This window comes from Doryrhamphus excisus, chromosome 1 (assembly GCF_030265055.1).
Source record: "Doryrhamphus excisus isolate RoL2022-K1 chromosome 1, RoL_Dexc_1.0, whole genome shotgun sequence".
NCBI lineage: Eukaryota > Metazoa > Chordata > Actinopteri > Syngnathiformes > Syngnathidae > Doryrhamphus > Doryrhamphus excisus.
The window spans coordinates 34,005,659-34,018,460 of record NC_080466.1 but is presented as its reverse complement, the minus strand read 5'-3'; the positions used below and the strand labels follow the sequence as shown (position 1 = coordinate 34,018,460).

General features: G+C 39.8%; 1 protein-coding gene across 1 annotated transcript in view; it reads right to left on the bottom strand.

The window, feature by feature from the left end:
• LOC131140628 (contactin-associated protein-like 4) overlaps positions 1–12,802 on the bottom strand; it is a 90,550-nt gene that overhangs the window by 57,782 nt on the left and 19,966 nt on the right. Inside the window, exon 2 of the mRNA XM_058091233.1 lies at positions 3,377–3,487. Within this exon, the coding sequence (XP_057947216.1) occupies positions 3,377–3,487 (111 nt within the window). The remainder of the gene's footprint in view (positions 1–3,376; positions 3,488–12,802) is intronic.

The following is a 12,802-nucleotide window of genomic DNA, read 5'->3' as shown; positions in this document are numbered from 1 at the left end:
TGCCACACAAATGAGCAAGTCTTATTAATGTCTTGAATGGCTGATTTTCTTTGATTACATCTACTATATTTAGTAATACAAACATAAAGGTGATTATAGGGGTTTTATTTCATGTTTAGAGGGCTCTAATAATGGAAAAAATTATGATCATAAACAGGTTTTGTATGCCATAACTACAACATTATTCAGTTTATAAAGAAGAGATCCCACTTGGTGAAAATGTACTTATTACAATTAACAGCAATAAATGAGGGATAACTGTAATGACTCTCTATATTTATATATAAACTAGAAAATAGCCCGGTGTGCTAATGGCCACCATGCTAGCACCAAGCAAGACAGCCTCAAGTCCCAAAAGTGTTAAGGCAGTCCCATAGTGTCCCCACGTCATGCCATGTGTCTATTTGCCTTTAGACATTAGTAAATTAGCTTAAATGCTAACGGCTACCATGCTAGCACCTAGCAAGACAGCCTCAAGGACTGAGAATGTTGTGGCAGTCCCATAGTGTCCCCACATCATGCCATGTGTCTATTTGCCTTTAGACATTAGTAAATTAGCAAAAATGCTAACATGCTAACTGTCATCATGCTAGCACCTAGCAGGACAGCCTCAAGTCCCAAAAGTGTTAAGGCAGTCCCATAGTGTCCCCACATCATGCTATTAACAGTTATTTAACCTTTAACATGAACATGAATCAAACGTAATAATTTTTTCTGGGTACATGATACCATACAGCATCCATATCAAACTTGCGCGGGCCGCACTAACATTAAACTTTCATATCAAGGCGGGGGCCTCAAACTAGTGTCCTGCGGGCCACATTTGGCCCGCGGGCTGCGTATTTGAGACCCCTGCCCTTGAGAGAACATAAAAGGTATGAGGTGAGGTATGATAGACAAACAATATTTACCATCCTGACAATGTTTCACCACCCACGTGCTTATGCTAGGCTGGATGTGGAAAGTGATTACAGCTGTTGAGAAAATTTAAGAGGCCCACAATCACCTGGGTGGCTCACATAGTCTATGTTCATTTCGAGGGCCAGATGAAGCGAGAGGTGAGGCTACTCCTCTGAGAACAAGCGCAGCAGATGAAGTGAATTGGAGGACTTGATTTATTTATCGATTGATTCTCTCAGTAAGCACTCACGATGGCGATAATATATGTGTGTGTCGAGGAGAGGTGACACACAACAGCCCCATAATCTAACCACAAAACAGCAGGGAGGCGTTGATGATGTTGTATTCTTTTGACAACTTGACAATTAGCATCGATAAAAAGGCAGCCTGGGGATCCGCAACATCGGAATCTAACTTAGTTTCCATCTTGGCTTGGGACACTAACCAGGTCAGGTCTACTGCAGATTTTCAGGAATGATAAAGAGGAAATGAAGAGGAAGCGTTGGTACCAGAGGGACATTGATTTTGTCAAATTGCGAAACGCTAAACAAACAAATGTCAACCCTGGTGTCCCCTTATGGAGCAAATGTGCCGGCAAAGTCATCCAGCGGCCGCCTAGCGACGTTAACATTGATCTGACGCTTGTGTTTGTGGCCTCCCGCAAGCACATAAAAAGACTCTTGTAAAAATATCTGTCTATTTAGCGTTGAGAAGTTGCCCTTGAGGAGGTTATTAATGTGCTCGGCTGCTCTTTGGCTTTGCAAGAGCTGATGAGGGACTAAAGTTGTCGTTGGTGGTAATTCTAACTCTGGCGCTAGCTCGATTTGCTTGCAGTCTTTTGCATTTTTTACTTATAATACCCTCGATGTCACTCAACAATCTCTTCAAAAAAATATTGATTTACACGTGGTGTTCAATCATATTTAACCATCAAAGTGCTGAAATAAAAATGGGTCTAGAATAGAACCCTGGGCGACGCCAAAAGTCAAGTATGTGCTCAGAAATGGGCACATTTGGTTGTATATCAATCATATTCATTCCAAAACAGTAGTTTCAGCCTAACTGTGTTATCAATAGTGTCATCAGAAGTGGAACTATGATACTGGAACCATACTGGTCAGTAAGGATAATTCATAATGCCGCCTACAGAGAACACACTAACATCTTGGCGGGAAGTCTGCATAAACAATAAAGTCCATCCATTTGTCATTTACATTTTTTTTTACATTGTTTCTGCATGTAAAACTAGAATTATTTACGAAATTGATTTTTGTTGACATTTTTAGGCGGCTGGAATGGATTCATTGGATTTAGCTATATTAATAGTTCATTATAGTATATATAATTAGTTAAATAGTGGTAAATAGTTAATTAGTTAAAGAGTTAATTAATCCTATTCCATAGGATTACCTATGGAAAAAGTTGCCTCAGTTTTTGTACATTTTGTTTTTTATCAAACCTTGTACAGTAACGATCACATTTGTTAGTCAAAAAGAAATATAAATATGTATATATGTAGTATGTAGCCTAGTGGCCAGACTATTTCATGACATTACTGTCTATTACTATTACTATTTGTATAGTGCTTTTCAGAGTACTCAAATACGCTTTACAGTGGAGAAAAAAAGAAATAAAAATAGAGTTGAGTAAAAACAGAGTAAACGATGCATTAAATTACAATGCATTAAAAGCAATCTTCACTCGCTAAATGTACTGCAAAAAATGTCAGTAAGGATAATTCATAATACTAACTCCTTATTTCTAAAATGACAAACACTTCAACTTGCTGATATAGTTCATCTTCAAACAACTAAAATAATGCATAAGGCTAAAAATAAGCAATTAGCTAAAAATGTCATCCAATACTTCTCTACAAGAGAGGAGAAATATGATGTCAGGGAAGAAGTACATCTGAAACACTTCTATGCTAGGACTACGTTATGCTAGCCATAGCATTTCAGTATGTGGAATCAAACTATGGAATGGATTGAGTAAGGAAATCAAACAATGCACAACGATGAGCCAATTCAAGAAACAATACAAGCAGTTGATGTTTGCTAAATACAAGGATGAAGAGTCTTGAACCAGTCATGATGTGCTATATATATCACTATATTGACACTTACTATGGTACCCATTATGGCATTGGATGCTCATATCACCTCCTACTTCGGTACGAGGTACATTATTAAAAAAAAAACAAAAAAACTGTATTATGGAAAGCAGGAAGTGAACAAATGTAACAGTTAGTGATTGTAAAAGTACCAGATGGAGGGGTAGGATTTAATAAGCTTTGCTTCTTCCTACTCCTTTTGGACATGTGGAACTGGGAACTGATTATGGGATGCACTCAATTGTAATCTGATGCATGTTCAAATGAAATTAAACCATTACCATTACCATTACCATCTGATAGTTTCTATACAAAGGAGCACAGCAACTTTTCCAAGTCAGCCAACACGAACAAGGCACTCACCATCTCTCCTGTTGAGTTTGGCGAAGACCGGAGCGTGACTGCTGGATAGCTGAGATGAGCTGTAGAAGGCTGACGGCGGCAGATGTGACACCAATGCATTGTCACAAACATCTGAGGACAGAAAACAATGCAGAGTGCATGTGTTAATATACGTATACTGTACAACAAATGTCCTTAGTTGTCCATGAATTTGAATTTTTGGTCAATTGGATGCTTCCACTTTTGTGGGAACATTTTAGGAATGGTTCTTTTCTGTTCCCACTGCGCAAAGCAAGGTCCCTAAAGGTATGCCTGGGGCCTTTCAGGATAAATGCCCGAGATAGTAGATGTGCGGATTGTTGTCTTTATCTCTATGGACCACAACCAGCCTGACTGCTGTGACAGTGCATTTGAGGGGGGGCCCGCACCTCCCACTCCCCCAGGAGGATGTATTTGCCGTTCCACTGAGGAAACACTTCAGAGGAAGCAGAAGAGCAGGTAGCAGAGTTGTTGGCCTTTAAGAGTCTCTGGAGAGGCTGAGCAGTGGAGCTCAACTCTGAGAAAGAAAAATGAAGTTAAATACTTGCTGGGGTGTGCAGACAGTCAACATGACCCCTGGCTACTTCCTAGAATATTAAACTCCTGCACTTCTTATCCACTTTACGTGCACTTTATATTTCTGACTTGGTATACCTTCAAAAAACTTGACTTTTCCTGACATTTCCAATTTAGCCCATGTCCAACACTCGGTAGACGGTATTTTTTAAAATGAGTACATCCACCAAAAACAGATTTTGTGGGAAGTTTCATTCATTCATTCATTTTCTATCCCAGCTGTCTTCAGGCGAGAGGCAGGGTACACCCTGGATTGGTGGCCAGCCAATCACAGGGCACATATAGACAAACAACCATTCACACTCACATTCATACCTATGGACAATTTGGAGTCGCCAATTAACCTAGCATATTTTTTGGGAGAAGTCGAGTCGAGTCAAGTCAAGTCAACTCAGGTCAAGTCAAGTCAAGTCAAGTCAAATCAATTCAAGTCAAGTTTATTCATATTGCCCTTGATAGACCACATCCTCTGATTTGAACCTGGACCTAAGAGCTGTATCTGCATTATTCATCCATTCATTTTCTACCGCTTATCCTCACAAGGGTCGCGGGGGTGCTGGAGCCTATCCCAGCTGTCTTCGGGCGAGAGGCAGGGTACACCCTGGACTGGTGGCCAGCCAATCACAGGGCACATATAGACAAACAACCATTCACACTCACATTCATACCTATGGACAATTTGGAGTGGCCAATTAACCTAGCATGATTTTGGAATGTGGGAGGAAACCGGAGTACCCGGAGAAAACCCACACATGCACGGGGAGAACATGCAAACTCCACACAGAGATGGCCAAGAGTGGAATTGAACCCGGGTCTCCTCGCTGTGACATCTGCGCGCTAAACACAGCCATGGAAGTTTCAGTGCAGGTAAAAAGTAGATTCCAGTGTTTGACAGTAGACAAGTTGCGCTTTTATCATAATATTTTCTTGTCTCTGCCCGCCTTTCCTGCTTATGTTTTGATTTCCAGTAGCTTTGCTTGTGGCCTCATTCATAGACCCTTCCTCCACACCGTAAAGAGGCCAGATTGTTTCTTCGTAATTCCTTATGGTTCCCTATATTGACCTGAGCTCTCTAGTCTATGCCATGTTGGATAATATTGTTTTATTAAATCCATAACTGAGCTGATACATGTTTATTTCAAGTAGTTCATGGGAATACTTTGGTTAAAGTGCCAACTGGGAAAACTTTAGCTACCAGAAGGTGAGGAATGGGCTTAATTGTGTTTTGTGTTACATTTGCAGAGATCATTGTGGGAGAACCAAAAGACCAGGAAGGTCTTAGGTATTTACGGTTATTTACTCAGGAGGCAATGAAGATAATGGAGTGAAGGAGGAAGTATTTGGTCTGGGAACGGGATCCTGGTCCATCCCCCACACATACCCCTACAAAAAGCTCTGGGATGCAAGAATCGGGGCTGACTTTCCTTTTTATCGTCGGGAGGCTGCAGACGGACATTGGAAGAGAAACTCAGGATCCTGTTTTTGTGATTTTATTCTGACCAATTTTACAATACATGATATTAACTTTTACTAGTGAGAAAGTTTTATTCCTTCTCATAAGTGGAGATTAACGAATACGCTCGGGGAGATGACATTTACTTAAACAAGTGGTCTTGGAGGATTAGGTTGCGGAGAATTTGTTCTCCAACAGCCACTACTTCCAAGTCACTGGCCGATCTAGTACGTTCCTACTCTCACCCATTTAATAAAAATAAAAATAAAAATAAAAATAAAAATAAAAATAAAAATAAAAATAAAAATAAAAATAAAAATAAAAATAAAAATAAAAATAAAAATAAAAATAAAAATAAAAATAAAAATAAAAATAAAAATAAAAATAAAAATAAAAATAAAAATAAAAATAAAAAATTCAAGATTAAAAGTTTTACAAGATTCTAAGCTACGTAATGCTTTGCGGTTTTCCTGGAAAAGGAGGCAAAATGTCTCTCTTGATGCTAAAGGTTGCTGACCCTGGATGTATTTTACAAGGCAGCCGTTTGTTAGCAGGACTATGTAAAAACTACACACTCGTTTGTCCGAAATTGACAATGGCCAGACGGCTAAATGATTATGACACTCCAATGTATAACCATGAAAAGACATTATTATTCGGTCCCAAGGAAAGCAGTTTTGTAAAGGTCAGAAACTTTAATTGTGTTGTCTGTAATGAAATTAATCATTCTATGTAGAAATGAAGAGCGTTGTTCATTGTGAATAATTTAGTCTTTATAAAGGCCAAACAGGAATGTGCTCTTTAAGTATTCGGGGATTAATGTTCTACATTTAGGTGAGAACTACATTGATTTCAGTATCACAGATTCAATCGCTGTATAGTCAAAATAGCAAACTATCAGTTGATTATCTTAGTGGTCATTTTTTTGTTGGTTACGTTCACATGAAGGTTGGGCAAGGTAAACGCTGATATTTATATATACACATCGCTATGTACATCTGTGTAATACTTTGTTTTTTTATATTGAGTATAGTTACTCCAGACTCCATTCTCTGTGCAATATCTGATCAACCTCCACATGCAATATTAAGGGCTCTAAATGCAATATATTAAGTTCTATGTGAAGTATTTCTAGAATGCCTCATATTAACTCACTAGCAAGATCTCATAGTGCAGTGATTTTCAACCACTGTGCCGCGGCACACTAGTGTACCTTGAGAAACCGTCAGGTGTGCCGTGAGGAATTATCCAATATGACTTTTTATAATTAACATTTATTAATCATCATTTGCAAATATTATGTCAATAGCCATTATGTCAATAGTATACATGGACCCAAATATTCCAATTCACTTTGGTTTATTTGCTCAAACAGAAAGATGGAATATTTCTTTCCCCAATCCGATTGAGGTATCTTGTACCCGCTCAAACGGAAAGTTGTCAGGGTGCCTTCTTCTTCGTGGTGTTTTTCTTCTTCTGTTGTTTATTGGCGGTTGGCAAGCAGCTTTCGTGTGCATTAGCGCCATCTGTGGAACAGAATCTAAATTCTTCTATACGCCATTCACAAGTCCACTTTTATTAAAAAAGAAAATATATATCTATATAAAACATGTCCTGAGTTTAATTATAAAATATTAGCAAGATTGAATTTGATCTTTTCCTGTTTAAATTTATCCCGCGTGCGTTCTTTCAGCGCATGCTCAGATATGACGTAACACGCAGATCCAGATGTTCTTCACTTTTAAAAATGGAGGCCAGCAATCGGCACTGGACTAAGCAAAGTTTGTTTTTGATTCAAACTAAATTTCAAGACTGGACAGACGAAAAACTGGCAATACGGAGTTATTCCAACAAGTGAAAGAAAAACTTGGGGAAGCCGGTATCACGTGATGTTGATGTTTACGTTTTACTGGGCATGCCCTATTGACTATTCTGGTTGATTTTCACGGCGCATGTAGACAAGAGATTGGAATATTCCTTTCCATGGATACCATTGTTTCCCGAAAGGTCATTCGGAAATAGAAAAACTCGACATGTAAAAACGATGCAATGTAATATTGGTCCGTGTGGCAACACCTACCTTGTTCCTCCCATAGACTTATTGATGCACGTGTGAGGTCGTGGTGACATTTTAGACATTTTTTGACATTTTTGGTTAGTGGTGTGCCACAAGATTTTTCCAATGTAAAAAACGTGGTGTGGCTCAAAAAAGGTTGAAAAACACTGGCATAGTGTATAGACTGGTCATATATTTCATCCTGTTTCATATTATCTGCATACTGTATTTCTATATAACTTTGGGTAAAACTGTTGATTTTGTTAATACTTGGGTTGTTTATATTGTTTATTTTTCTATATTGTGTATTTTGTACTGCTTAACTGATTCTGTACTCTTGCTGCTGTGCAATGCAAATTTCCCCACTGAGGGACGAATAAAGGCATATCTTATCTTATCTTATCTTATTTCCTATTTGTAATGTAGCATGTCTGCATGTTTCATCATTCTGCCGCTTTTCCTCACGAGGGTCGCGGGGGTGCTGGAGCATATCCCAGCTGTCTTCGGGCAAGAGGCGGGGTACACCCTGGACTGGTGGCCAGCCAATCACAGGGCACATATAGACAAACAACCATTCACACTCACATTCATACCTATGGACAATTTGGAGTGGCCAATTAACCTAGCATGTTTTTGGAATGTGGGAGGAAACCGGAGTACCCGGAGAAAACCCACGCATGCACGGGGAGAACATGCAAACTCCACACAGAGATGGCCGAGAGTGGAATTGAACCCTGGTCTCCTAGCTGTGAGATCTGCGCGCTAAACCGCCGTGACGCCCATGTCTGCATGTTTCTAATTTTAATTCTAAGTACTTTCCTGCTCATGTGCTCCAAGGTTTGGAGAGGTCATGGAGGAGTTGTGGAAAAGTTTAGGATGAGAACTTAAGCGTTCCATCAATGAAATGCGACTGACAGCAGCAAAAGAGATAAAAAAAATGAATCCACAAAGCGTTTGAGTCTTCTGGAGGACCAATTAACCCTCCTCTAAACCCCCCCACCAACACCCCGACACATCCAGACGGGATCACGCTGCACCCGGCTCAGAGAGCGAGGGCCCTCAGCTCATTGTCCGCTTCTTTTTTTACGAGTTTTTGAATAACAAAGAGCCCGGAGGGTCTGTGATGGGGAGGCGGGGACACTGAATACAGATGAGCTCCATCCATCAGCGCAACAAACACAAGGTCCTGCACTTTGGAGCTCTTTCAGACCCAAAAGCACCACAGTGCTTTGCTGCTTCTCAGCGAGGGACTGCCATTTTTTTTTTTTTTGCACATTCGCATCACGTTGGACTGTTGTTGTGGTTCCACTTGGCTCCCACTCAGGCAGAAAACATCAATAAACAACTTAGCCATGCACACAACCTCTCCCTGCACTTACTATGGCACTTCTCCAACGTGTAAACGTCTGTCTTCACGACGGAACGTAAACACCAGGTTTTAATCAAGACTGCACTGATCCTGAAGGCTAAATTACAAATGGAAGAACACAGGAGCACCCGGTCCTGTTTGAGACTCGCCAAAAGTTTCTTCTTTTGATTTGTCGCTCGTCATCGTAACAAAGTCGCTGAGTTGTCATTTCTGGCTACAACATACCATACTTCATCCATGTCAAACTCGTGCGGGCCATTTAAACATCATTAGAGCACTCTACACATGAAGTAACACCCCTACAGTCACCTTTACGGCTGTATTACCTAATATAGGAGAAATATTGTATTTAAGACACAAGTAAGACTCATGCTTGTGTTATGTTCCTTCTTTGGGCTTTAGTTTCTGTTTGATTTGTCGCTCGTCATCGTAACAAAGTCGCTGAGTTGGCAACATCAATACCCCCCTACGCCGTCATCTTATTCTCTGGCAGACCAGTTGCGTTATAAAGTGCTCATGGTCGTGGCCAAACAGGCGGCGCCAAATGTATTTGTGGCGGCCCAAAGCAAATAAATGAACATAGACACTGCACACAAAAATACATATACACACAATATAACACAAGATCCCAGTACTGCCTTGTTTAGCACAATTAGTTGGTCCCAGACCAGACTGTGATAATTGAAGTTCTCTTATCTATACTGTAAAACAGGGCTCTCAAACGCAACTTTGTAATGATTTTTTGCAAAAAAAAATCTGACTTTCTGTGAGATGCTATAATCCATCAACTCTGTTTTTTCTCCTCTGAACTACTTTGATACCCCCAAATTCCCTCCAAATCTGGCAGTCAATCAAAATCTTTGGAGACTCGCAAAGTAAAAACAGTAATTTATCATGTTTTTTGTATAAGAAAAATACCTATATTTTTTTAACACCCAAATGGGGAAAATACGCATCTTTGTAATTATTTTTTGCAAAAAATCGGACCTTCTGTGAGACGCTATAATTTCTCTGTGACAAAAGTATGGGGGTGTTTAGCAGTGATTTATCACTATGGTTTTTTTTGTATGAGAAAAATACCTATATATTTTCTTAACACCCGAATGGGCAAAATCTGCATCTTTGTAATGATTTTTTTTTTAATCTGACTTTCTGTGAGACGCTATACTCCATCAACTCTGCTTTTTCTCCTCTGAACTACTTTGATACCCCCAAGTTCCCTACAAATCTGGCAGTCAATCAAAATCTTTGGAGACTCGCAAAGTAAAAACAGTAATTTATCATGTTTTTTGTATAAGAAAAATACCTATATTTTTTTAACACCTAAATGGGGAAAATACGCATCTTTGTAAATATTTTTTACAAAAAATCGGACTTTCTGTGAGATGCTATAATTTCTCTGTGAGAAAAGTGTGGGGGTGTTTAGCAGTGATTTATCACTATGGGTTTTTTTGTATGAGAAAAATACCTATATATTTTTTTTAACACCTGAATAGGGAAAATACGCATCTCCGAATGATTTTTTGCAAAAAATCAGACTTTCTGTGAGACGCTATACTCCATCAACTCTGTTTTTTCTCCTCTGAACTACTTTAATACCCCCAAATTCCCTCCGAATCTGGCAGTCAATCAAAATCTTTGGAGACTCGCAAAGTAAAGATTTATCACGATGGGTTTTTTTGTATAAGAAAAATACAAAAAAATAATAAAAAAAAAAAATTTAACACCCGAATGGGGAAAATATGCATCTTTGAATTGTTTTTTTGCAAAAAATCAGACTTTGTGTGAGACGCTATACTCTTCTCTGTGAGAAAAGTATGGGGGTGTTTTATTTTGTGAAAATAACCGGAAGTGCGTTGCTCACTTCAGCTAGCTTAAATTTTGCCGAATTCGTCTGAATGAAATTGTAAACGGTTAGCATTTGGACAAATAAATGGCACACTCGGGATCAAAATGGACACTTTCTCACCTGATTTTTGAAAAAATCGCAATAAAGTGATGAAGAGTTTAGAGCTAAAGTGAAATCAGCTTCAGCCTGTCGATTTCGGCAATGCATTGTGGGTTATCATGTAGTACGCTGTAGTGTTAACGCTTTGCATACTGTCTGATGGATTGGGTATGCAGTACGGAGTGTGGATAGTATGGGCATGGAAGTATGTAGGAGTTAGTATGCGGTTTCGAACACAGCCTGAGACTTACTTGACACTTGCAAAATAGTGACTTTCTACCACCTCGGGTATATACTTCTTTGTGTATCTACGTTGGATTGCGTTTTCAAAATATTTCAGATTTTTCACTATGCAACCATCAATAGAAAAAGCTCAGACAACTCCATTGTTAAGTTTGAATTATTAATGTTGACATTTTTGACACTATTCTTGTATTGGCTGTCAGACTGTGCAGGCGTACCCAAGGGTGTAACTTTGGGTCTATCATGAGAATGTTCAAATCTTTGCCTTTTCATTTATTTATTGAATCATTTACTTTTTTAAAAGGACTGCTGCAGTCCTCTGTCACCCTCGTCTCTCGCTCCCTCTTCAGTTGCTGCACCTCCTCTGTCACCACCTTCTATAATTCTCCTCGTCTGTTCCTCCTCGTGCCCCTCTCTGGTCACCTGTCACTCTCTCATGACCTGTGCCTCCTTGGTCACCTGTTCATTCTTGAACCTGAACCTCAAAGCTTCGTTAATGTTCAAATGGCGGTGCTCCCCATGGTCCCCAATGGTGGTACGTAATGTCACTTGAAGGAGCGTCTGTCATCCCAATGGTTTCCGAATCCGTTGCATCTAAAATTTAGAAATGCCTGGATAAATCTAGCTTCTGTGATCAGTAAAATACCTTCACTCAAATGATATTTGAGATATGTGGAAAACAGCGACAATCGAAAAATGTAGTTCAATTAGTAACAATAGCCACGTATACATTCATTCATTCATTTTTTACCGCTTTTCCTCACAAGGGGGTGTTGGAGCCTATCCCAGCTGTCTTTGGGCTAGAGGCGGGGTACACCCTGGACTGGTCGCCAGTATAGACAAACAACCATTCACGCAACATTCATACCTATGGACAATTTGGAGTGGCCAATTAACCTAGCATGTTTTTGGAATGTGGGAGGAAATGTGGGAGAAAACCCACGCATGCACGGGGAGAACATGCAAACTCCACACAGAGATGGCCAATGGTTCCTCCGCATCATTTGAATTCTCTGTGTGTGGATGGAACAAGCTGATTAAGACTGTTGCATAATTCAACAGTAGCCCGTGTGTGTGTGTTCCAAAGCTGCCAGTGGACAACTTGTTAATTGATTAATTGAAATGCAGAGCCATTGCGCGACTCTAACAAATACCCCGAAGGTGAAGACATGGCGGGGGGCGCTCGCCTCCTTGTTTCATTAGCGGGGCTTTAACGCGTAATTAATGGCAGAGGCTTGAGACGCTCACGGGGGGAAAGCATCTCCAGAAAACCCTCCACTGACTTCAACCCGATACTCACTTCAGATGTTTTGCTGAGCTTTGATATGTTGCACAAGGCGATGGTGGAACGCTTGGAGAAGAACATTAGACCAAAACCGTGGAACCTCAAACAGCCGCCATGAGCGTATGTGGTTTAGAATTCTTCATTTTAGCAGAATTAACGACTCCAGCTTTCTAATGGCAGACTTTTATTGCTAATGTTTGTCCAGACAGTCTTTGCAACCTTGCAGTGCAATCATGCAGCAACAGGATTGATGTTCTCCCTCGGATTCAAATGAATGCAATTAGGTTGAAGCGTCACTTACAACACACTGCATTATTTCTCTATTAGTCTTCCATTTGGAGCATTTTTAAAATGTAATTCATCCTGAGTCTTAATGTTAATGTTGCAGTCATGCATGGCAAAAAATACTTCAAATGATCTTAATGAGGAAAACAACACATTTATTTCTGCACTGTGTTGACTGTCACCATCAGGCTAA